At 41.1% G+C, this 27996-nt stretch overlaps 1 protein-coding gene across 1 annotated transcript; it reads right to left on the bottom strand.

Annotated features, from left to right (window-relative positions):
- Positions 1-27660, bottom strand: LOC307161569 (uncharacterized protein). The gene is made up of 3 exons (XM_079876407.1): positions 27553-27660; positions 26643-26768; positions 1-2041 (listed from the first exon to the last, which is right to left on the bottom strand). Exons 2-3 carry the CDS (start codon positions 26725-26727, stop codon positions 1044-1046), a joined length of 1083 nt encoding a protein of 360 aa, XP_079732533.1. The 5' UTR covers positions 26728-26768; positions 27553-27660; the 3' UTR covers positions 1-1043.
- Between the last annotated feature and the right edge of the window lie 336 nt (positions 27661-27996).

Consider the following 27996-nt stretch of genomic DNA (forward strand, 5'->3'; position numbering starts at 1 on the left):
AAAAAGGCATTAAATTTAATTTGAAGATACCTGCAGAAACCCTGCAATACATCAGCACGTAGACGTATGTTGAACATGACCAACTAAAAGGGAAAGCAGCGTTTCCATCCCATGTGTTCAAGAGAACAAAATCGTCACTTCCTGGGATATTGGCACAAAATATTAGTACAAAAAATTTAAGTTTCTTCAATCAGCTCTTTTTCCCTCTATCATAAATGAGTTGCGTCTCAGAGTGTCAGATGAAACCCAATAAACGCTGTCATATTCTCTTATAAACGCAACCGTGTGAGACGCTTCTGGAGGGAATTAAACCAAATCATTCTGGTGACAGACTTGTGACAGACAGACTGGTGACTCAGACGTTTCAGAGGTCCACCAAACCAACATTTGTGATGCTGCAATGCCATTGGTCTGCTGGTTAGAGCAGTTATCCAATCACAGTCTCTGCTGAACCAAAGTCACCAGGGGCCAGCTGTTCAAAAGTAATCTGACCAGATCGGATTGGATCAAATCTTAAAAATGGGTTGTTCTTTTCTAAAAGAGAATGCAAAACCATCCAACCATATTTTTTACATCACCATGTCCCTATGTAGAGATTCAGATTTGGTAATCTGAAAAAGTGTGTATCTGGATCATGGTGATCCAATCAAAAATAAGATGGATGACCTGATCATGGAAAGCTGAACATGGGATTTCCAAATCCAGATCATTCTGATCCAGATGAAACTTTTTGAACAACTGGCCCGAGTTTATTGTTGCACATCGAGGGATTTATTCGGTAAATGTCTTTCCATTGCAGTTTTAGTCACATATCTTCTTATCAGATAAAACAATTGTTTGCCTAAATTGAGCGCATGTTTTTTTATGTGCATTTTTTTTTTAATTTAAATGTATGCACATTTCCATCCAGCGTTTTTTTTTTATGCAATATCCCAAAATTTGCACATAATTAGCACTTAACATGTTAACTGTATCTGTCCACAAATATGTAGAAGCAAATGACACTTCAGTTCACAGAATTTCCCACTACTGACTTCTGCTTACTACGACAACTTTTGGCGACATTTCCTTCGATGAGACAGCAGAGCGCTGGATGTGACGAAACTCCTTCCACACGGCGGGCAGCGGTGCGGCTTCTCTCCGGTATGAACTCGCTCGTGTATTTTCAGGTTCCCTGACTGACTGAAGCTCTTGGCACAATGTGAGCACTTGTAGGGTTTCTCTCCCGTATGGACCTTTCGATGCTCTTTCAGATATTTGGCTCTAGAGAAGCTATTCCCGCACACCGAGCACATGTGAGCTTTCTCGCCGGTGTGTATTTTCTGGTGCTCTTTCAGGTAGCCCAGCTGCGAGAACATCTTTCCACAGAAAGAGCACAAGAAAACCTTCTGGTGAATTTTCTGGTGTATCTTCAGGTGCTTGGCTGAAATGAAACTCTTCCCGCACTGGCCGCAGCCGAACGGTCTCTCTCCCGAGTGCGAGTGCTGGTGGTTTTTGAGGATGGTGGCCTGCGTGAAGCTCTTCCCACACTCGTGGCACGTGAACGGCCTCTCTCCGGAGTGAACGCGCATGTGGTTCTTGAAGTGTCCTTTGCGTATGAAGCTCTTGGCACACAGCAGGCAGGTGAAAGGCTTCTCTCCGGTGTGGATTCGGATGTGATTCTCCAGGCTCTCTTTGCGTGTGAAGCTCTTCCCGCAGTGAGGGCAGCCGAACGGCTTCTCCCCGCTGTGTGTTTGCAGGTGCCTCTTCAGATCTGCGTTTTTGAAGAAGCTCCTGCCGCACTGTGGGCATCTGAAATCACGCTCTCCGGTGTGGATTTTGATGTGGCTTTTAAGGTTCACTTTGAGTGTAAAACACTTCCCACACTGAGGGCAGATGAATGGTGGTTTATTGGCTCCTGTTCTTTTCTGGGAGAAATCGCTTTTGGTCTGTGAGCGACTCAATGATTTTTCTCCTGTTATGATCTTCTGAGGTCTCTGATACTGATGATCCTCCTCCACTTCATTCAGTTCTTCACACTCCACCTTCACTTCCGTCAGGTCTAAAATCAGTTCAGACAAATAAAAAACACAAGATTTGTAACTTCACAAAGCATTAGAAGTAACTACATAGTAAATCACACATCTTTATTTAGAGCAGGTTGTCTCTGTTCAAACGAGCCACACACAACATGATGATGAGATCTTGAAAAAATCCTCATAGGCTGACATTGACATGCTGATTAGCTAAAGCTTAACCCTATGGGGTCTGGGGTGTTTTTGGGGTCCTTGAGATGTTCTGACATGCCCTGACATTTGTGCTTTTTTCAGTTGCTTATAAACATATTAATGGCAAAGGTGTAAATTCACTCTATATTAGAGCTGTAATCGGGCCTTAAAAGTTCGGCCCGAAAAGGCCCGAGCCCGACAGAGTTTGGCCCGAGCCCGACAAGTACATTTTGATTGACAGCTTTTTAAAAGCCCGAACCCGTTTACAGCCCGACTGTCCAAAAGGCTGTCTATCAGCAGTGATAAGAGTGTCGGAGAATAGCGCGGACACGCGCTTCACACCGCGAGCCGGCACACGCACCACTCGGCGGAAAAGGGAGAGAAAGAAAAAAAGAGACTGCGCCGCACGCACACGTGAGCACCTTTGTCTTTCGTGAAAAAAGGAGTAATTTATACATTTTTTAACATCATTTATTCATGACTAACGGAGGCTAGAGGCCACTTGGAAGTTGGAACAAAGAAATAAAATAAGTCCTCCAGAGACCAGCCTCCGTTTCACCTCCTCAAGATCCATTTTCACGCTAATCTAAACACATCACCTGACCGCTCATTTACCACGCAACCCGAAGCGCGAGCCCGAGCCCGGCCCGAGCCCGTGTAAAATAATAGAAATTAAGACCGAACCCGACCAAACCCATCGGGTCCCGTCGGGTCCCGTCGGGTTCGGGCAAAGATCTTCAGCTCTACTCTATATAGCACAAACAGGACTTCCATAATATGTGAGCCACATGTATGTACATGTTTTCATTTTTGAGAGAATAATGTTTATGCATGGTTATCAAAAAAACTAAAAATTAAAGTTTCTGAAATAAGGCCACAAAACACATACTAAATATATGGCAATAAGACTTTTGACTAATGGATGTCATCGCCTAGTGTTTTTTCTTCAAAATGATATGAAAATCATCCTGCCTAATCATTCACATAAAACGATACATTGATTTTAGTTTTGTGAAACACTTTTAGCTTGGAAAGCCAATATGCGGATGGGGCGTAAACGCTCCAACAGCATCATGCATATTTAGTAGTTCACACCTGGTGAGACTACGTCCCTGCATACTTAATGAGCCATTCATTCAGGTGTGTCACCTATAGCTAACTTAAATATACAAGCTTCATAAAAATGATCATTCTAGGAGAAAATTTCAGATGGCATTTAGAGGCTTTTGCATCTGAACTCTTCATATATACACACACACATATATACAGTAAGGAAAATAAGTATTTGAACACCCTGCTATTTTGCAAGTTCTCCCACTTGGAAATCATGGAGGGGTCTGAAATTGTCATCGTAGGTGCATGTCCACTGTGAGAGACATAATCTAAAAAAAAAATCCAGAAATCACAATATATGATTTTTTAACTATTTATTTGTATGATACAGCTGCAAATAAGTATTTGAACACCTGTCTATCAGCTAGAATTCTGACCCTCAAAGACCTGTTAGTCTGCCTTTAAAATGTCCACCTCCACTCCATTTATTATCCTAAATTAGATGCACCTGTTTGAGGTCGTTAGCTGCATAAAGACACCTGTCCACCCCATACAATCAGTAAGAATCCAACTACTAACATGGCCAAGACCAAAGAGCTGTCCAAAGACACTAGAGACAAAATTGTACACCTCCACAAGGCTGGAAAGGGCTACGGGGAAATTGCCAAGCAGCTTGGTGAAAAAAGGTCCACTGTTGGAGCAATCATTAGAAAATGGAAGAAGCTAAACATGACTGTCAATCTCCCTCGGACTGGGGCTCCATGCAAGATCTCACCTCGTGGGGTCTCAATGATCCTAAGAAAGGTGAGAAATCAGCCCAGAACTACACGGGAGGAGCTGGTCAATGACCTGAAAAGAGCTGGGACCACCGTTTCCAAGGTTACTGTTGGTAATACACTAAGACGTCATGGTTTGAAATCATGCATGGCACGGAAGGTTCCCCTGCTTAAACCAGCACATGTCAAGGCCCGTCTTAAGTTTGCCAATGACCATTTGGATGATCCAGAGGAGTCATGGGAGAAAGTCATGTGGTCAGATGAGACCAAAATAGAACATTTTGGTCATAATTCCACTAAACGTGTTTGGAGGAAGAAGAATGATGAGTACCATCCCAAGAACACCATCCCTACTGTGAAGCATGGGGGTGGTAGCATCATGCTTTGGGGGTGTTTTTCTGCACATGGGACAGGGCGACTGCACTGTATTAAGGAGAGGATGACCGGGGCCATGTATTGCGAGATTTTGGGGAACAACCTCCTTCCCTCAGTTAGAGCATTGAAGATGGGTCGAGGCTGGGTCTTCCAACATGACAATGACCCGAAGCACACAGCCAGGATAACCAAGGAGTGGCTCTGAAAGAAGCATATCAAGGTTCTGGCGTGGCCTAGCCAGTCTCCAGACCTAAACCCAATAGAGAATCTTTGGAGGGAGCTCAAACTCCGTGTTTCTCAGCGACAGCCCAGAAACCTGACTGATCTAGAGAAGATCTGTGTGGAGGAGTAGGCCAAAATCCCTCCTGCAGTGTGTGCAAACCTGGTGAAAAACTACAGGAAACGTTTGACCTCTGTAATTGCAAACAAAGGCTACTGTACCAAATATTAACATTGATTTTCTCAGGTGTTCAAATACTTATTTGCAGCTGTATCATACAAATAAATAGTTAAAAAATCATACATTGTGATTTCTGGATTTTTTTTTTTTTTTGATTATGTCTCTCACAGTGGACATGCACCTACCATGACAATTTCAGACCCCTCCATGATTTCTAAGTGGGAGAACTTGCAAAATAGCAGGGTGTTCAAATACTTATTTTCCTCACTGTATATGCATGCACATACATACTTTATAATCTTTTCAAAACTAGTCAACATCTTTCAAAACTAAAGTATACATTTTATCATACGTATTTCAAAGCAAAGGATTCATTAGTTAGTTGATGACTTTATTTTTGACAAAACACATACAGTATATATTCCTCATCTCAGTATAGAAATAGAGTTTGCTAAAAGCTGTTCATTCAATACAGCAGTATTTGAAAATCGATCATATTTTGTAAAATTACATTTATATTTGCATTTATGTCAAAACCTAGACACTTTTAAACATCAAAAGGACATTTATTAATATGTATTCGTGTCAAAATGACAAATAAACAGATTTTCCTATTCAATTTTGCATGGAAACGCTTCCAAGACGCTTGCGTGTCGCGTGAAAAATAGACGTCGGTTCTTTTTCTAGAATGCACGCGTTTTCCACGCGGCTCATGCCGCGCCTGAGACGTGCGTCTCACACAGGCAGTGTGCAAACTCTAAACTGTTAACATGGGAGCCGAAATAAAAAACGGACACGCCACGCAGCTGAGACGCTTACGCCACGCATCCAGTGTTTCACCGGCCTTATCCAGCGGATGTGGGCGTTTCACAGGTTTGTATGGATCGCCTCACATTTGCGTTTGAATAGCGCGGTCTCCGTAGGCGGAGTCACATTAAAACTTAATTAGCTGAGATGAGAACGACTGACATCTCTCTCTTTACATACATATTATATAAACTGTGAATATTTGTTTTTTATAAAAATTACTTCATTTAAAAGAAGATAATTCAAGCTTCATGCCTGTGTGTCTGTATGCCTGTTTGACTGAGTATTCGCTGAGTTACAGTTCATTTTCGGACGCGTTTCAGAATTGACTTCACTGACGGAGAGTAGGCACACTCTAAAAACTAATTCAGAGGACCTTTAGTCATTACTTAAATATATATATTGTTGTGAAATAAAAAATCAAGTTCTGAGATGCTGTTAGACTTTTTACTTGTAATTGTTATTTTATTGAGCTGGGATGACACACAAATTATGCCTATTGATTAAATATACTATCATGACTTGTCAGAGTTGAACATTTTCAGTTAATCAAAAAATGATTTAATTTTAAGTTCTGTTAATGTAAAAAACAATTTGATGACGTGTAAACGGCCCACAGTTTCCGCGCGCATGTTCAAGGCCAGACGACTAGACGAGTGGAGCTGAAAGTCGTTGAAGCATGTGGTGAATGGTAAGTAATTTTATGCTTAATTACACATATTCGCATTCGCTCAGGATTCAGTTGGTATTAGCCTACTGTAACCGAATACCGAAATCTGCAAGTCCTTACTCTGAAATTTGAGCAGTGTTGATAGTATAACGTTAACATTAGTCTGTGTGTCGAGGAAAAGTTAGCTAGTAGCTGTAACGTTAGCCTGTCACTGATTGAGTAGCAACACTAAGTTATTTGTTCAGATACTTTTTTCAAAACCAGTCGGAGTTATTAATTCCCTATTAATTCCGTTTTATTTTTTCCTAAATTCCGTTTTATTTATTTTTCCAAATTTCGTTTTTTTTTTCCCGTTTAAATTTTTTGGAATTCCACTTTTTTACCATTTGCTTGTATTTTACCACAAAATAGTGTGTTTTTAATGTTTATGAATAAAATGTAAGTTAACGTTACACAAATGAGCAGCATCTGTCTCCTGTTCTCTGCTGTTAGCGAGCAACTGCTCTCTCCCCAGGTATCAGCGCTTGTTTTCAACAGAAACACTGACAGCCTGCTCTCATTGTCTGTTGAGAATTTATTTTTGAGAACCATATTTCATTTATAAGGGTTAATATTTATGTTAAGACAGGTAATGTAATAAATAATTAGTTAAACACACGGATTAAAGTAGGGCTGGGCGATGAAACGATATGTCTCGCGATAGATATGTAATCAATATTAATAAAAAATGCGTTCGATAAAACGTTGGATATATATTTTTTTCTTCCTTCGTCGGAAGAAACCTTCTATACTGTCTATGGAAGAAACAGAGGTTGCGAAGCAAGTTTGGTTGCATGAACAAAGGCACTCTCTCTCTAGTAACCTAGCAACGTAGGGAGTGACACGCTAACAGCCAATCATGTAACAGTTTGGTTGCGCCATGTCGTTGTCTCGTGTTGGATTCTTCAGTAACAGAACCGAACAGAACCGGCGTGGAGTAATAAGTGGAAAGCCTTATTTGTTCGGTGAGTGATGTAAATGACTGGCTGCTTGTTGTGACAGGCGCCCGTGCATGTTACTTAGAGAACGAGCAGAGAGAGACCCTCCTCCGGCCGCGCGCGCGCACTCTCACAGTCTTCTGTCTTGCTCTCCCTCCCTCGCGCATATTAATCAAAATTGATATTACCATCAAAATCAATTGAGAATTGACACGATGGTAATAGGTCGGAAGACCGAAGTTTCACTTGAAGCATTCAGAGTTTTTTTTATCCTGAATTACCGCTGGGTGTGAATTGTACTAAACACTTATATCGTGATACAGTTTTCAGCCATATCGCCCAGCCCTAGATTAAAGTTCTCCGTCGCTACCACGGATTTCCGTCATTCAAACTTAATAGAGGTAATTTATGAGATCAATGTAGATCGGAGGAGAACAAAAAAGTGTTGGCTGATTTTTATTGACAGATTGTCACACTCTACAGCCAATGGTATCGTTAACAGCGTGTACGCGCCTGACCAATGACAGTGTTGTGACCGTACATTTCAATTAAATTATTGATTTTGAAGTGATAAGTACACAGATTAATTTCCCAGAAAATGTTTGCTTTACGTTGTATTAGAAAGGACAGTAATGGTAATACAGTTCATTTAAATGTTTTGAAAGCGAAATATATTAAAAGATGAATGTTACATGTATGTTTAAAATATAAATATATTACACTTTAAAAATGGTGCTAAAAAGATCAATTGTGATTGGAAAGCTGTTTAAAAATATACATAATTCCTTTAAAAGTCACTAATTTATTTTGTGTTATTTACAATACAGATTGTGAATTGTGGTTCAAGTTGAGAATTGGTCAGCCTCTCAGGACAAACTAGACATCACCTTCTCCTTTCCCTGAGGTGAGGAGTGGTCAGAGTCCATCTACAATAAGTGACGATGACACAAATGAAACTTATTTAGTCACTGTATTGAAGACTCACAAGTGAAATTGAAAATACTTTGTGTGTGTGTGTGTGTGTGTGTGTGTGTGTGTGTGTCTGTCTGTGCAGGCATGGCTTTCTGCCGTGATCAAGTATCCTGGTGTCGTGGATCAAGGGGTTCAAGTTGAGACGTGATCAGCCTCCTAAATAAAGCCGTGAAGAAGTACTGGGTGAGACAGAAACATTAACACTTAACTTTTGTAATTCAGATCCACACTAAATAAATCAGTTGTGTTCACACACACCTCCTTGAATCATTTTACTCATTTAATTTATCTCCCTAGGTCTTCAGTCACTTTGCCGTGTGCCTTGCAAGGACAAAAAACTTGCCTTCATCTTCTCCTGGTGTCGTGGACCAAGGGGTTCAAGTTGAGACGTGGTCAGTGTGAAGAAGCATGAAGTGAGACAGAAACATGACATATGGATTGGCCTTGTAAAATCTGTAAATTTGCGAACCCTACTAAAGACGAGTTGTTGAAACATTATAGGTTACGTCATATCCGCGGTGGGCAACCTCTGCCATGTCCTTACCTGGATTGTTTTTGTTCATTTAAATCATGGGGTAGCTTGAAATCACATATATCAAGGAAACACTCAACTCACACAACAAGAGTGAGAACCTCTGAAATAATCAGTTTCTGTTGCCAGTTCTGTAATGAAGGCACATTCTCCACCGAAAAAGAGTATTTTGAACATCTTCGTCAACACTTGAAAAAGCAAGAAACTGTCACCTGTGTTTTCAAAAATTGCAATTTCAAAACTAATATCTATGGAACTTTTGCTTCGCATAGAAATCGCAAGCATACTCCCCACTCATTAGATGAGTTCAAAGATGAGGTGATAAAGAGGTATGAAAACCCTTCACAAGCAGATCAGTGCAGTGATGGAGTTAATCAGGAAGGTGAGCAGTCTGATATTGATGAGATTAGAGATGATGATGTAAGAGTACTGCCTAAGTTGATAGAAAGAAGCTTGGCTCATTTAATGTTGAAATTAGAGAGTTCCTTTCATGTACCCAACCAATGCATTGATGAGCTTGTAGAGGAGTTGCATTTTATTTCTCATTCAGCCTCTGCTCCCATCATGAAAGACATTTTACAGTCTTGCTTGAAGAGGCACAACTGTGAAATTGATGAAGCCATTGTATCTGAAATGGTGAATGACATTTGTGGTGCTAACCCTATTAGTTCTGCCCTCTGTGATGATGGTCCTCTTTCCTCTGCATTTAAAAGAAGAAAGTATTTTAACGAACACTTTTCTGTCGTTGAACCAATTGAGTATGTTCTTAGTAGAGAGAGCAGCTTCCAGTATGTCCCCATTCTAAAGTCATTACTTAAGGTTTTTAGCAAGAAAGATATACAGGACCTGATCTTGAGTGAGGCAGAAGCTCAGAGAACTGTATACAAGTCATTTCATGATGGCACCTTTTACAAAACCAATGAGCTGTTCTCAGGAAGTGACCTTACCATTGCTCTCAATCTCTATGTGGATGACTTTGAGATATGCAATCCTCTTGGTACATCCAGGAAAAAACACAAAATCAGAGCTGTGTATTGGGTGTTAGCTGATGTCCCCTCATTGCTTAGATCTGAACTTAATTCAATCTTCTTAGCAATCCTGTGCAAGGCAGAGGATGTGAAGAGATTTGGTTACAGTGCTGTGTTGGAGCCACTGCTCAAAGATCTTGTGTACTTGGAGGAGGAAGGACTGTATGTTCCAGCATTGGGCAGAAGAGTCAAAAGCACAGTGTTTAGTGTGGTCGCAGACAATCTAGGTGCCCATTCTTTGGGGGGATTTGTTGAGAGCTTTTCCGGTTCATACGTCTGCAGATTTTGTCTAGGTGAAAAGTCACAGTTTCAAGATGGAGAAGTGAGAACAGGAGCATTCCCTCCCAGAACGAAAGAACAACACGCACTGCATATTCAGGCTGTACAGAAGAATGATAGTTTGGTGCATTTGTATGGCGTGAAGAGACAGTGTGCACTGACAGCAAAACTGAAATATTTTAATGTTTTGTCTGGGTATCCGCCTGATGTGTTGCATGATCTCTTTGAAGGTATAGTGCCCCTAGAAATAGCACTGTGCCTCAGAGTGTTCATTCAGAATAAATACTTCACTCTTGAAGAGCTGAACAAATGCATCAAAGAGTTCCCCTATAAATGGTCAGACAAAACCGATGCACCACAGCCTGTCTCTGTGAACTTTGCCACACGGAAAAATGTGGGCGGCAATGCCCACGAGAACTGGACTTTGCTGCGACTCCTACCACTCATGGTTGGATCGAAAATCCCTGAAGGTGACCCAGCATGGGAAGTGCTTCTTGTGCTCAGAGACATTGTTGAGCTTGTTGTTAGCCAAGTCTTCACAGAGAAGACCATTTGCTTCCTGGACAGTAAGATATCTGAGCATAAACACAGGTTTCTCATGGTTTTCCCAGAGCAACACCTCATCCCAAAACACCATTTCCTGGAACATTATCCAGAACTGATCAGGGCTTATGGTCCTCTGGTGTCACTGTGGACAATGCGGTTTGAGGCAAAGCACAGCTTTTTTAAGCGTGTTGTCAGACATACTCGTAGCTTTAGAAATATTCTACTGTCACTCGCCATGAAGCATCAGTTGTTGCTTGCTTATAACCAACATGATTCCAGAGCTGTCAGACCTCTACTACAGGCTACAACACTGTCTACAGTGGATTTTAGTGTGCTGAGAGAGGATATCCAAGAAGCACTGCAGGCTAAGTTTCCTGGTGAGACATGTGTCCAGATACCCAAAAGTGTGTGTTACAGGAGCACCAAGTACACCAGTGGAATGATCTTGGCTAATGGTTCCACTGGTGGTCTGCCAGATTTTGGGGAGTTGATCCAAATTGTGGTTGTGAAGGGCAGCCTTGGATTCATTGTGAAAGGACTGACTGCTTGGTCAGTTGAGCATCTGAGGAGCTATGTGCTTGAGAAAAATGGTCCTGTGAAAGTCATAGAGCCAGCTGAGCTATTAGACATGTTCCCCTTAATATCTTACATCTGTGGTGGAACAAGCATTATGACTCTTAAGCGCAGCATTTATGTTCCATAGATGGTGCCCATACTTTTTGGAGTTTTTTAAATGAAATGATACAAATCTGCATATCGCAGTCTTTCTACTGTGTACAGACTTGGCATATACAGTACATGTGTTCCTGATTTCCATGCCTAGAGGTCAAATATAATTTGCTCTTAACATTATTCACCATTGACCTGGTACTAAAGATTAATGAAACATGTAAAACATTTTGTGTACAGGATTAATAATGTCACAACCGGCTCAACTCCGAGTGATCCTTGCAGATCATGATGTCCGTAAAGTTGTACTACCGTCTGGAATCCCTGAGACAGTGGATGACCTTCACTCAGTCATTCGTGATGCATTTTACATTGCCAGAGACTTCAGTCTTCACTATAAAGATGTTGATTTTGGTGCGTTTTTCACCCTTTCTTCTACAACTGACCTCAAGGATAAGGACACAATCAAGGTTGTGTTTATCCAGGACAAGGAGCCTACAATAACTTTAACCTTAACTGATGTGACCAACACTGATGTGACCAACATGACTGATCAGCCTTGTGAGGAGCACTATGTTGACGACACCACATCTGTGTCAACCGATGACACACTGATTCTCTCATCTGAAGATAGTCCAGGCCACCGTTCCCAGCGCTGGCCCACTCAGTTTTCAATTCCCAGCTTTTCTGGCCTCACAGAGATCCAAATTCAGTCAGCCAATGAGCGCTTCAAACAATATGGGACTCTTCTCAGTACAAAAGATTTAATTCCACTACTCCCAGTCATCCTTGGAAAACTAGCGGAGGCTATTTATGAGTACACTGCTTATCCATCTAGTCTGCAGATCGGTGAGGTTGCAGAGGCCCTCACTCAAAAGCATCCCTGCCTCAAAGAACCAGGTTCCTTTAATGGGTCCTATGGATGGGCACAACGCCTAAAATATAAGATGAACAATTTCAGAAGCAAACTTCGAGGTCTTGGCTGCCCTGAAGTTAAGGTGAACTCACTCAAGAGAAAACAAACGCATGACCAGTATCCGGCAAAGAATCTGAAAAAAACAAAGAAGGCTGAGGTGAACTACCTACCCCCTCATGCTCAAGGTGAAACTACTGCAAGTTTGGAAAAAGAGAGAGTGGAGCTCCTAAGTGAAATGATGAAAAGGGACAACTCCAAGGTGATAGCTCAGAAAATGTCCAAGACGTTCAGCCTTCGTCGGGAGGAAATAGTGAAAGAGGTCCCTGCCATCAGTGACTGCATGAAGCGCTGGCATGCACTTTTTACTGAAGCACAGGTGAGATTATAAAATGTTTATTTAACCAATATTTTTGTACTGTGGATTGATACAATGTGGATACATGTCCACAAATTAAAATAAAATAAATAAATGTAAAAATAAAGAAATAGCTTTTTTCATTTCCAAAATGTACTTGTTTTTTTCACATTTAAATATTTATGTCTGCATTTATTTATTTGTTTATTTATACTTATGTCATGTTTGGTCCTTCATACTGGTGTGCTCTGTAGATAAGTGAAGAATTCAAGCGGATAACAACAGTTAGCCTTGAATCAACCTTTCTGGCCAAGCTTGACCAATGCACCCCGAAATTGATGGCCTTGACCCAGTCAAAAGGAGGAGCTGCAGGCCTGAAGATAAGGCACATTAAGGACATGCTTCTTGAGGTATAACGACTAACTTTATTATGAATAGACCTTTATTTTACATTTATGTTTCTGCCACACTGTTTCATGTCAATTGTCAAAATGGCTGCTATGAACAAGGTTAATTGCATATTTGCAGAATTTGCACAATTACAGGCAGATTCAGGATTGAATGGAAGAGGAATAGTGTGCACGTGTGTGTGCAGATCAAAACTTTTAAACATAGCCCGACCAAATTACACACAATCTGAGACGAATGAGACTTGTGGCTACATTTTGACGTTTTAATGGAGTCTGTAGCTAAAAGTATGCAGAAATAATAATTACATATTTTGAAAAGCCTGAAATTTGGTATAATAATAATAAAAAGAAACAATAAGAAACGAAACAATAACATTAGGGTCCTTGCCTCCAGGCAAGGGCTGGAGTCCTCGCCCTCTTGCCTTTCGGCTCGGTCCCTAACTAACACTTTTTTTTTTTCAATTTGTCATGATTTGGGTTATACTTGCATCTGATTTTTATTGAACACCTGATCTATTTTTTCCAGGACAACACAGTTGAAAGGCGGAGAGAAATTGCCATTCGCTGCCTCATAGTCTATCTTGGAGAGAAGGAGGAAGACTTTTTCAAACAGTACCGCGTAAGTAATTGAGTATACTTTGCATTTTTACTTTTGTTTGAACTGCATGTCTCTGTAGCCTTCCCACGTTGAGATATGGCCGTTTCAATCCTGTGCACCAGCCTCCTGTGGGCTAGGCGTTGAAGTACAATGGTCACCCTGCATTCCCTTATGCACGTCACCCTGAAGAGCTTGAGCCATGTATTTTATACATCCTAACATCTTTTAATTTCTTCTGCAAGGATGTGGAGGAGCTCGACGCAGACCTTGCGATGCAAGTGATGAAGATTGCCATCATCGGTGATGGGCGTGCAACCATTGTAGTCGAGGGAACCAAGATCCTGCAGGGGATTGATGTCGCCAGATCCTGTGCTTTTCTGATGGGGGTAATCTATGCTCTTAACCTTAGCTATCCCAAGCAGTTGAAATTTACCTTTGAGGCATTCCAGAAGCTCTGCCTTGAGCTCGATGGACAAAAAGCCAGCTCTAAAATAATGAATCTCAAGTATGGTATTTTCTAGAGCGGACTTGATTGACCTTGCATGAGGGAGAAGCTCACAACACACACACACACACACACACACACACACACACACACGTGTTCTTTTGTTTCTGTGATAGGATGGGATAGGATGACCTCTGTTCTCTGAGGGTGTTAGTGTTTTTTGAACTTATATGCCTTCTTTTGCTGGATATTTCCTGGAGTTAGTCAGGAGTATGAGCAGTCTGATATTGATGAGAGAAGAGATGATGATGTACTGCCAAAAGTTGATTGAAAGAAGCTTTGCTCATTTGATGTTGAAATTAGTGCCTTGAATGTGCAGCCACCTGGATTTTTTTTTTTTTTTTTTTGATTATTTTCATGTGTACAGGTCAAAGGATGGTGATTCATGCACAGGGTTTTACTTAATTTTATAACACTGTTCCTCCTCATAAAGCTTCTGGGTACATGTTTTGTGTCTTAGGAGAATGTAGCCTACAAATGCTGCTGTTTGCACTTTTAAGGATTTAGTGCTACTGTTAATGTTAAAAAATGGTTCTAATTAATATGAATATTACCGTCTGAATTTCTGTTCTTTGTGAGCACCCTTAGCTGCTGTCCGGTTGCCAGGTTTTGACACCCCCCTCATGCCTCTAAATAAATCTAGCAACCTTTCAGAATGTGTTTGTCATCTTCTTGCTGTTTTCCCTCAGGCACCCTCAAACAAACAAACAAACACACACACACCATCCTTGTCTTCCTCAGATTGTGTTGTAATCATTTGATTTAACCTGCTTCTTGCTTCACAAAAACAGCAAGGCTCTGTAGCTACACCTAATTTCTGGGGATTCCTGCTGAGCTTGGCTAAAGAATTTTTCTCAAGGTCATGAAAGAAGAGCAGACACAGCACATGGTAAGCCTGAATATAATTTTGAAAAAAATCGGATCATTAATGGTGTCTATTTACATTTTGCTTCCTGGGCAACACAGGAAAATGTCTTTATTATAGGATTATTTAGGGTGTGAATTACACAGCGGCCTTCAGGGGGGTCAGAGAGTGGGGACAAAAAAATAAACATTTTGTCCATAGTTAATGTTAGTTCATGTTAGATTTATTTTACATTAATGTGCATCTGATTGATAGATAAACCACACGCTCTTATTTCAGTGTTATGAATGTTGTTGTTGTTGTTATTTCAGCAGTTTCCTTCGTACATTCAGTTTAACGTCATTAAGTTTATCATTCATGATTTATCTGAACTGTGCGTATACATGCATTTTAGACACCTATTATTTGTCTGCTCTTTCCATGCTTTAAATGCACTCCCTTGAATAAGTGGGGTTTTACTTCAACTGTTCAGGACGGGTAATGTCAATGGCATGACCCATTTCCGTAAAACTTCAGCATTTTATCTTAAAGAAAATAACGGTGACGTTTCCACGCAACGAAAGCATTATATTTCATAGTGCCCACGCAATGACTTGGCAGCTTTATTAATGGCTTGAGCGGTTTGACAATTATGCTGATTTATTGCTGTTTATTGTCTGTTTTAGTGCTTTTTCATAAAAAAAATGTAAATATTTAAATATTAAAATGTATTAAATTCTGTAAATAACAATATACATACAGTATCTCACGAAAGTGAGTACACCCCTCACATTTTAGCAAACATTTTAGTATATCTACTCAAGGGACAATACTATAGAAATGAAACTTTACTGTCCTCTGAAAATAACTCAACATACAGTCATTATTGTCAAAATAGCTGGCAACAAAAGTGAGTACACCCTCAGTGATAATAGCTGTACGTCGTTAAACCATGCAAAGCCACCTATCCTATTCATCATGTTCATGTTTTTGTCTGCTTGACAGGACCATACAAATTTGTGTATCTTGTATTAGAGCAGGTAAAATTTGTGCTTTTGTACAAATTCTCTCATACTGACCACTGGATGTTCAACATGGCTCCTCATGGCAAATAATTCTCTAAGGATTTGAGAATTAGTATTGTTGCTCTCCACAAAGATGGCCTAGGCTATAAGAAGATTGGTAACACCCAGACGCCAGTGCATCCCTGCATTTAACTTAAAATACTCCGTTATTCTTGGTCATTCAGATAAGAGTAATGCAAACTGTAAAGTGTCTACTTTTAGTTTTGTGCATTCACAATAACAACAAAAGGTTGTGCTTTTGTAAAATAATGAAAACAATCAGGATGCTCTTTCTTCCGTCTCGGTCTCAGTGAACTTGAGCACGTCACAAAAGTTAACCTAAGCTCAGCGCATACTTGCCTCACACACATAACAAATATATCCATAGAAAGCTTGAAGTGACAAATTGAAATGGAAAATAAATATTCTCAGATTATGTAATCTGTATGAAACGTACATATAGGCACGTCCACTTCTGAGGAGATGACCAGTCAGCATCGTGACTTAATCTCTGCAGCCCAAAACACAGAAAACAATAGGTGATTTGTGTAACCCCAGTTCTCTGATGGCATTAAGTTAGGTGTCTCACTATGGGATACGCCCCTTCCGCGTATTCCTCAGAAGCCTCATTACACTGAAAAAATTGCATATGGCTTGTCATTATGTTGTACATGTTATATATTCTTGTCTATATGTAAAGAACTTTTTATACTATACTCTGCCTTGTCATTGGTCTAATGTAGTCTAATCTAAAGTAAAACTAATTTTTTTGGGTGTAAATTCAACTAATTGCTTTAAATTAAATTACAATTTTATGTCCATGTTCAAACCATGTGACTACTGACGTCATCTTGTTTTGCTGCATGAATGCCGCATTACAGATATGAAATTTCCACAGTATTGGTGAGTAATCCTACAAATACGTTTTCATTAAGTTTTACCTCTGTTGATATAGACTTGATATTAAATATGATATTAAAGTAGAATTCAATGAATTAATGCATGTGTTTAGTTGAATATTTGTTTTATTTTAAAGAGTCAATGGATATTTTAAGTGTAGCTATAGGCCTAAGTAAACGATGGATAGACATTAATAAATACTTTAGTAATAGATAATTTGTAGACTTTTAATTACATGATTTATTTGGGTTTTTCATGCATCGAGAATTACGAGGCGGCCGTCACCGTCAAATGTCGTGCCCAATCCGGCTGTCCTCAAAATTCAGACATGCAGTCACGACTCGCATGCTCAGATTAGGCTTGTCGCAATAATTAAATAATCAGAAATATATATATATAGCTGTCAATCATTCTCCATTCAGCATTCAAACAGCGCATCAGTATGGTAAAACTCCTTGTCTACTAAGTTTAATGATCGTGACAGCCCTAGCTCAGATGCCCATTTTTCAAGCAGGATTTTACCACCTCCACCTCATTTTGAGCCAGGAAAAACCCTAAAAAAGTTAATTGTTAATATCGGTAGAGATGATACATTGCATGTATATGCACGCACGCAATGACCTATTACATAATGCGTTACACATTTATTTTAAATTGTAAAAATATTTCACAATATCACTGTTTTTGCTGTAATTTGGATCAAATAAATGCAGCCTTGGTGAGCAGTAGAGACTTGTATGAAGGTAATATGATGCCATAAAGAATCGCATGCGTGACTTGTGAAAGTGTTCATAAGATTGCAAGTGTAAATTAAATTTTCATGCGCAACAGAAGATTTGTAAAGGTGTAAATCGCCTTTCATTGGCGTATTTCATTCGCCTTTCATGAAAAAAATATTTGCTGTATTTTACTGTTATTCGTAAGTGTAATTCATGTATTGTGAAACTGCAGCTTCATGCTAATGATAGGCTCTGTATTCTTCTGTCTTCCTTTTTTCCACGCTTACACTTTTGGCACGGTTTTTGCGCACAAATACGGCCAAAAGCATTGCAAGCCTGTGAACAGCAATGTGCAAGCGAAAATAATCCTTCAGAAATCATTCTAATATGATGATTTGATGCTCAAGAAACATTTCTACTTATCATCAGTGTTGAAAACAGTTGTGTAAAAAAAAAAATTCAGGATTCTTTGATGAACTAAAAGTTCAAAAGAACAACATTTATCTGAAATTTTGAATTTTGTAACATTATAAATGTCTTCTTTACTGTCACTATTGATCAATATAAGGCATCTTTGTTGAATAAAAGTATTAATTTCTTTAAAAAATAAAAATAAAAAAAACAGCAAAAAAAACTAAACTCTTACGGAACCCAAACTTAGTGAACGGTAGTGAATAATGTTACAATAGATTTCTATTTCAGATAAATGCTGTTGTTTTGAACTTTCTATTCATCAAAAAAATCCTGAAAAAATGTAAAACTGAAAAACCAGGTTGCTGCTGGAGCAGGTGTTAGTGAGGCCAGCAGGGGGCGCTCACCCTGTGGTCTGTGTGGGTCCTAACGCCCCAGTGTAGTGACGGGGACACTATACTGTCAAAGAGCACCGTCCTTCAGATGAGACGTTAAACCGAGGTCCTGACTCTCTGTTATCATTAAAAATCCCAGGATGTCCTTCGAAAAAGAGTAGGAGTGTAACCCTGGCATCCTGGACAAATTTTCCCATAATAAGAGCGTTCACAAAGACTGCAATTCAATTAAATAATTGTATGCGCTGTGGGTTTCAGAGTGAAGCGAGACACTTTAATTATGTCTCATTTTTCTTCTCTGGCATCTGCTTGTTAAGGCGAGACACGGCAGGCAAAAACACAGTTCTGTTTCATTCTTACTGACCGCCAGAGGCAGTGTAAACACTATGGATAATCGCTGCACCAGCTAAGATAGGTCGAGTAAATATACCAACAAAGTCACGTTGCGTGACGTATGCTGAGCCCTGGAGGATTATAGGCTACAGTAGCTCAGCAATCTACCTCTTTCGCTTTCTCGCCTCTTTGAGATAGGTTCTATTCATTGTATTGGATTGGATATTTTCGCGCTGTCAAGTGCAGCTTATTAGAGCAGCGAGATTCGTCCTCACAAGCTGTGACAGCGCGCATCTACAAGATTTTGGATTACTTTACAACACTTGGTGAGTTATATCACTTTATCGGTAACACTTTGTGCCTCTCGGTGCAATCCGGTGGCGTGTGTTTACTGCACCTATATTAACGGTCTCCCGTTGATCTAACGTAACGTTTTCTCGGAGTGTTGTTTTCTTTCCTCGAATGCATTTTACCTTTATGGTTCCTCGGTTCTATCCGCCGACCATTTTAAACGCTTAATATTTTCTTTTACTTGTTGAATATTACCTGTCGGTTCACCGAGGTAATTATTTTATTTATTTATTATTATTTTCATTCCGCTTAACTTAACCTTACGGTTCACCGAGGGTGTTAGCGAGTAATGATGGCTAACAGCTCGATCGCCACTGGTTTCCCAATGGCTTGTAAGCTGTGCCCTAATCATCTTCTCCCTGACGACGGTCATGACATCTGCCCGTCGTGTTTGGGCGTTCAACATCTGCGAGAGGCTCTCACGGACCAGTGCATGCACTGTAGCCTTTTGCCTATGTCGGAACGACAGCTCCGTCTTGCCGAGTTAGACCCTAATTCAACGGTGAAACTTGGGCAGGTAGATGTAGCCCCTTCGCGCACTCGAAAACGCCGTGCCTCGGCGGCAGCTGGTGCTCCCCTCCCATCTAAAAAGGCCAAATCGCGAGACGATGTACATTCACATGTTGAAAAAGGCTCACTTTCTATGACGGTATCGGCACTTTCTTCTGAGATGGCGGAGCTGAAACGCCTGCTTCACTCGCTTCAGCCTGTCACATGTGCTCCGCCTGTAAAGATGACACAGGAGGATGAAAATGTTCAAAGTCGGGAAGAGTCTCTTGTCTCCCCTTGTTTTTCCCATCATTCTGAGTTCGATGTGCTTTCTACAAGTGCTTCAGATTCATTTTTTCACGATCATGGGGATACTTTGAAGGTTGCTGCACAACCTTCACCTCAGGCTGTTCTCACTGGTTACCCAGCAGCAGAGGGGTCTAGTGGGGGGTCTGTTCAGTCGTCTGGACAGGCCCAGCCCTCCTCCGATGATACTTTGGCTGTGCTTCGAATGGCAGTTGCTCGTTTGGGACTTGATGAGTCACCTGCACAATCTGCCCAAACAAATGTGTTTTTCAGACAGACCACAGCTTCAACCTCTTTTGCCATGCCACCATGTAAGGATTTTGTGGCTGAATTCTCAGATGCTCTCACCGGTTCTGGTCCGCCTAAGCGGCGCCCAAAGACTGCTCGATTGCTAGCATCCATGGCTGGAGCAGATTCTATCGGGGTGGGTCGCGCTCCGGAAATTGAGCAGCCTGTGGCAGCTTTGGTGGTGTCTCCTGATGAGGCTCTACGTGGGAACGTACGATGTCCCAGTGCGCAATGCGGTCGTACGGATTCCTTGCTTAAAAAGGCATATGAGTCAGTTGCCTACATTGCCCGAGCAGAAAATACAATCTGCCAGTTACTCCTTGCTACCACCAGTATGCTTGAACCGGCAAATGCGGATCCCTCGGTTTCACAATTTCTGCAAACTGCTCTGTTGACTACAGGCCATGTGACCCGCGAACTGGGTAATCTAACAGCCACGCTTCTGGCTGCCCGCCGTCAGGTGTGGCTTGCCCAAGCACGACTGCCGGAGGACTGTAAAAAGACATTGAGAGACCTTCCTTTTGTTCCCGGGCATCTTTTCGGTCCAAATGTTCCGGAACTGTTAGAAAAAAGAGTTAAATTGTCTGAAGCCACTCGCCAACTAACACAGGTGCAGCGCAACCCTACGTTTAGGATGCCAGCGGTTCAGACCCGACAGCACTATGCCCCAATGGAGCAACGTTTCCGACGACACGCTACACCTCAGTCACAGCCCCCTCAAAGACCTCGTGTTCCTGGAGATGCAAGAGTTTTTCGCCCACCTCATCGACCATTTCCAGGGGGACCCCGTCAGCGCCCCCCCGCAAACACAAAAAATCGCACACATAAAGCCTGAGACAGTCAGGCCGGCGGTCGATCGTTTTTCTATAGATCAGTTGGAGTACTGGAGATCAAACACAGCAGACCCCTGGGTGCTGGAGACTCTGAGCAGGGGATATACTCTACAGTTTCGACGCCGGCCTCCCGGATTCTCAAAAATTGTTCCTACAATTGTCAGAGATGCGGTTCGCGCAAAGGCTCTCTCTCTGGAAATTCGTTCACTGTTAGAGAAAGGAGCCATAGAAAAGGTCCATCCCCTCGTTCAGGGAGACGGGTTCTATTCAACATATTTTCTTGTTCCAAAGAAGGACGGTGGTTTCCGTCCAATTCTCGACCTGAGGTTTCCGAATTTGTTCCTGAAGGTCCTTCCTTTTCGAATGCTGCGCACAGCCGACGTTCTTCGGTCTGTGACTGCAGACGATTGGTTTGTAAGTGTCGACCTGAAAGACGCATACTTTCACGTCCCAATTGCTGTACATCACAGGAAGTTTCTACGTTTCAGTTTTCGGAATCAAGCTTACCAATTCAAAGTACTACCCTTCGGCCTTTCCCTTGCTCCTCGCGTCTTTACAAGGTGTGTGAGCGCAGCTCTGTCTCCTCTTTGGATGAGAGGTATGCGCATCCTTCCTTATTTGGACGACTGGCTAGTCTGTGCCCCAACAGAGCGGCAGGCAGTACAAGACTCCAGAATGCTTTTGAGTCATGTGCAGAAGCTAGGGTTTTCTGTGAACGAGAAAAAGAGCCGTCTGATTCCATCACAGACCATAGGAATCACGTTCATAGGAATGACCCTGAATTCCTGTCTAATGTCTGCCACCCTGTCTCAGGAACGTGTGACAAACATTCTGCAACTTTTGGCTCGCTTTCGCCCGGGAGTGTCTTTACAGTACGAGGTGGTCCTACGACTGATAGGCATGTTAACAGCGGCTACTGTGGTGATCCCCCTGGGTCTACTCCACCTCAGACCACTCCAGTTATGGAACAACAGTCTGCGGCTAGATCCCACCAGGCACCGCCATCGACTGGTTATCATTTCTCACCGTTGCATATGTGCGTTGAAGCGGTGGAGACAGTTAGAGTTTCTGAAGGCGGGGGTGACACTGGGTGTTGTTTCCTCTCGTCGGGAGTTGGTCACAACAGATGCTTCCCTCACAGGATGGGGGGCAACGTGGAATCGGAGAGGTATTTGCGGGCGTTGGACACCGATCCAGGCCATAGAACATATAAACCTGCTAGAGCTGAGGGCGGTGTTTTTGGCCCTAAAGTACTTCATGCCGGTTCTGGCAGGCCGCCATGTTCTCGTTCGGTCCGACAATACCTCAACAGTGTTCCATCTGAACCACCAGGGCGGCACAAGATCCCGCAGGTCTCTACGGTTGACTCACGAGATTCTGACATGGTGTCAGCCACGACTCGCTTCACTGAGAGCAGCTCATATTCCAGGAGTATGCAACCAGACAGCAGATGCTCTTTCCAGGGATCAAGTACATCCAGGAGAATGGAGGCTTCATCCAGTTGTAGTCCAGGAGATCTGGCTAAGATTTGGAAGAGCAGAGGTGGATCTCTTTGCTTCAGAGACGAACACCCACTGCCGATTATGGTTTGCAAGGACAGAAGTGTCCAGTCCTCTGGGCCAGGATGCACTGTCTCACGAATGGCCGAACTGCCTGCTGTATGCGTTTCCTCCTATCCCTCTGTTGTGGGAGACATTGCACAGGATCTCCCTGCGCAAACACAGAGTGTTACTTGTGGCACCTCGGTGGCCAGCCAGACCATGGTTTCCTTTGTTGCTGAGACTTCTGACGGGAAACCCTTGGAAGCTTCCCCCCAGAAAGGACCTCCTCTCCCAACTGGAGGCCAGTGTTTGGCACCCGAACCCGGCTCGTCTGCAGCTTTGGGTCTGGCCATTGGGCTAAACCCTTCCCTGGAGCATTGTGATCCTGCTGTTATTCACACCATCTCTAATGCTAGGGCTTCTTCCACACGGCAGATTTATGCTTCTCGTTGGAAGCTTTTTTCTGCATGGTGTGAGGAACAAGGACTCGTTCCTGCAACGTGTGGCATTCCGAGTATTTTAAGATTTATTCAACGTTTACTGGAAGAAGGAAAAGCAGCTTCCACGCTGAAAGTGTACGTTGCTGCTATTTCTGCATATCATGTTCCAGTTGGTGGATCTTCTCTTGGCTCTCACAGTCTTGTCTGCAGTTTTCTGAAGGGTGCACGCCGTCTGAACCCTGCTCGGAATCCTCATTTTCCTGTGTGGGATTTGTCACTCGTGCTTGATTTCCTGGGCTCACCCCAGTTTGAGCCCTTGCAAAGCATTGACATTAAATGGCTGTCTTTGAAGACTTCTTTTTTGTTAGCTATTGCTACTGCAAAACGAGTTAGTGAGTTGCACGCACTGTCTGTTGACAAACTATGTTTGCGTTGGTTACCGGATGACTCCGGGGTGGTTCTACGACCAAATCCTTCTTTTCTTCCGAAGGTTCTTCTTCCTCAGTTCATAAATCAGCATATCGAACTGGCCTCTTTTCAGACTTCTTCAGAGTCTGATCCAAGTGCCCAACTTTTGTGCCCTGTCCGTGCCTTGAAATATTATGTGAACTCTACTGCTCAGATTAGACAGTCAGACCAGCTATTTGTCTGCTATGGTGGTGTGAAGAAAGGTGCTCCAGTGTCGAAGCAAAGGTTGTCGAACTGGATAGTGGAGACAATTACGTTGGCCTACAAGGCAGCAGGAAGACCTTTGCCCTGTGGACTAACTTGCCATTCCACTAGGGCCATCTCATCTTCATGGGCTGTTTTTAGAGGAGTTCCCCTGGTGGATATCTGCACTGCTGCAACCTGGGCTTCTCCATGCACGTTTGCCCGGTTTTATAAGGTCAACGTTGCTGCTCATCATGCCGTTAGTTCTGCGGTTCTTCTGGAGCGGCCTTAAATCATCAGGTGGGTGGCATTCCTCATGACTATGTTGGTATGTGTCATCCATAGTGTTTACACTGCCTCTGGCGGTCAGTAAGAATGAAACAGAACGCTAGTTACGTATGTAACTGTGGTTCTGTGAATTCTGGATGACCGCCAGAGTTCTCAGTCACTCGGAATGCGCGAGAAAGGCGTACCGAGGTAGATTGCTGAGCTACTGTAGCCTATAATCCTCCAGGGCTCAGCATACGTCACGCAACGTGACTTTGTTGGTATATTTACTCGACCTATCTTAGCTGGCGCAGCGATTATCCATAGTGTTTACACTGCCTCTGGCGGTCATCCAGAATTCACAGAACCACAGTTACATACGTAACTAGCGATTCTTCATGCAGTGGTCAGTTTTGAGATTTTGGGCTAGTTTACTCCTTCAATATGTGTTCTTTCAAGCTGCTATAAAGAAAACGTTGAAAATGTACATTAAGATGTTTATTTTATTACATTTTGTTTACTTGCGGCAGTGAGTTTCTCCCGAATGTAACAGGAAGTTCCAGCGCGACCCGCCGAGCTCCGTCTGTTCACAGAAGTCTGTCATGACCGGTGTCGCTGTAAAGCTCCGAGTCTCCTGCACATGTAACCCAAATATGTCCATTTCCTTTCTATCAGTAACCAATCGTGAATGTCCAAAGGAGGATTTAAATCTAACGACGAAATCTCATTTAGAGCTGTTTAACTCTTTAACTGCCGTTTTCTCAAAATGAGTTTTTTGTCATTCTCCAGTACAGACATCTCAGCCTGTGTACACCAAACTCTCCAGCTATACACTTAGCAGTATTCTGAAGATATGATCAGAGGGATTTGTTAATAAATCATTCCTGGCCTGATTTATGTGACATTTTAATAAAAAAAATATGGCGAAAAACGATTTTTTAAGGCTATGGACAGTATATTTTGATTTTCTAGGTAATGAAAGCATATATCCTGAAATCCCTCTGAAATGTTTTTTCATCTTGTGTGTAAACAAAATGAAAAAAGAATTTTGCACCTGTCTTTATCATATGTTCAGATCTATCTACCGAAAATATATGCAAAATTGTGCATATTTAATGAGATAATGCCTAATTTGCATAATTAAACATACAAATTTCTAAAACTTGTAATTTTTTTTTTAATATACTTGTGTAAGTAATCAACTGAGGAAGTTTCATGGTGATATCTATTATTTTAAAATTTTACCCTATTCACCTGTATTGTCTAGCCTTATCTACACAAAACACCTCATCAACCCCCTAGCAACCGCACAGGACACCCTAGCAACTCCTAATGCTATAGCAATCATTCATTCTCTGCATATGCTGTGAGTTTGTGTGGTTTATAACGTTCATCTGGGAATGTAACGTGCCATTTCACCAGATTTGTAACGTAAATCATTTATAAACCTACGCCAACATACATCAATACATCAAGATCTTTCTAAATATGCAAACATCGTGATTTCAAAACCCTCGCTTTGAGTTTGCATGTTTTGATTTCCACATGTTCATGTTCAGGAAATCACAGCGGCTGTAGCGTTTCTATCGTACAGAAGAGACCAAATATTAAAGATTAAGTGGACATGTTGTTTGGCTGATATGAGACAAGGATTTGATCTGCTGTAAAGCTAAACAACATTAATCCTCAGACCGCTGGCGTCCTCTGCAGGCATTTGTTATTATACAAGATGGACATAAGATGATTGTTTATATTATGTATATTACATTATGTATTTTAACAGTGTTGTTCTATAAATCCATATGATTACTTGCTTTTTACACTTTATTTGAACCAATTAGTATTGCCTCGTTGTTATTATATATGTATTTTAAGTCATTTTGAAGGCTATTGTTCACTTATGTCTATTTTTATTACCACTAAATATTATCCAAGTTAAGATTACATGATTAATTGTCAAAATAATCAACCGATTACTTGTTAACAAATCAATCATTAGTGACAGGGTTAGGATTAGAGTTAAAGGGGACCTATTATGCAAAATTGAGTTTTACAAGATGTTTGAACACAGATGTGTGTCGGCAGAGTGTGTAAACAACCAGCCTATAATGGTAAAAATCCACCAAATACTTTTTTTATAACCCCCATAAATCATTAACAATCTCTCCAAACTTGAGGTTTAAGATTTCAGATCTTGTAAAGAGGGGCATAATAGGTACCATTTAAAACATTTTAAAATGCATTGTTTTGCATTGTGATTTAGTCGAATAAAGTTAAATAAAACACTATTTTTCCAGTCATACTCACCATAAAAATAGTGAAAACTATTGCCTCATCTCATGAGCTAAGTGTATCGTCACACCCCTACTATTACAGTTTTTGTTAATATTTTGAATTAGATTTTATTGACTTTTTAACAATTTCTTTAAGTTTTCCAAAGTACACTTCTTGTGTGCAACATAAAAATCAAATGTGCGCGTGATACATCATTTCTGGGCTCATTTTATAATGATCATCTGCTTTAAATAAAGATATGCCGTTTGTTTAAGCACCAGAAAACAACAAGATGCAAAGAGATAATTCTGAAAGAGCGACACGAGATGCTAAAAAACATTGTATTCATTGTGAGGGTTTTTAAAGACAAACACAAATGTGATTATTAGTAATTGAAAGAAAAATGCTCCAGTGATTTTCATGAAACAGTCATTAATGAAGAGTGAAGAATGATCACCGACCTCTCTGTTCCTCAGTTTCTTCATCTTTCTCTCGGCATGTTTCTGCATCGCTCGTGTCTTCACTCTCCTCTTTAATAATCTCCATCTTTACAATCCTGTCACTCGTTCTTCTTTTACACCTGGAAACTGTTGGAGCAGAACATCATTATTAGTATTTAGCGCTGAACTCATCATACGATGGTCACATGTCCCTCATGAACATTAAAAAGGTGTGTGACGTGAGAGGATATGAACCATAAACTCACAGCTGACTGTGTGAAATAACACTGAACCTTTTCTCTTATGTGTTTCTGTGAAAACCTTTAGAAAGCTGTTCAAAGCACTGATGCCATAAGACTTGCAGTGTTTCTATTATAACATGTGGTTACATATTCAGTATTTTTAGTTTTGTATATGAATGATAAAACTCTTCTCGCGTTTTTTATGATTCATCTCTAAGTTATACAAACATATCCTATAAAAAATCATCTACTATCACTGCAATGTCATGTTTCTCTCTTGATTTCCATTATTGTCAGCGTTACACAAATTTGTCCTTGGAATTAATAATAACAAAGATCTATATATTACCTTTAAAGAACAAATACAATGACTGAATGAATTTTAAATGATCGAATCGCCCGAAATCTTATTTCTAAACTCAGTATTGTATTCTCGTGACTTTATTTATGCTGAAAATAACCATTCTGATATCAGACAGCACGGTTCAGTATTTGGCACTTTCTATATAACGTTAGTAGCCTATATTCAGCACATATACTGCCGCCATAAACAGATATTTTAGCGGAGAAACCACGAGAATCAGATAGCACTCACTGGCTTTACCAGAGCTGTCATAACTAACGTTACTGTCGGATCATTAGTAGCCTATAGCAGAGTGTTTAAACTACTGTAAATCATACACAGTTACCGTTACTCCCACTTTCCTCTCGCAGTCTATAATAATAATAGCCTATCTGGAGAGTCTGAGCTCATTCATCAATGGCCGTTGCTCCGCTGGCGCGTGACACCCGGAAGTGCACAATCTGCTCACAGGCGCGCGCTTCTACTGTCAGCTTGATTTGAGCCAATCAGACAAACCCGCTTTGTTTAAGATGCACCAAGTGATACTTACATTAAAACAGTTCATCACATGGAATAACTCTATAGACACTTTAGTTTTATAGAAATAATTGTATTCTACATAAGTGCAGTCACATATGACTAAATGAGTGACTGATGACAATGTAGGAACAACACATACACTATCTTAAAAAAAAGATTTGTATACTCAGGAGGCTGCATTTATATATTAAAAAAGCTGCAAAAACAGTAAATATTCTTACATTATAAATAATGGTTTTCTATTGTAATA

The sequence above is a fragment of the Squalius cephalus genome, assembly GCF_949319135.1.
Source record: "Squalius cephalus genome assembly, chromosome: 7".
NCBI lineage: Eukaryota > Metazoa > Chordata > Actinopteri > Cypriniformes > Leuciscidae > Squalius > Squalius cephalus.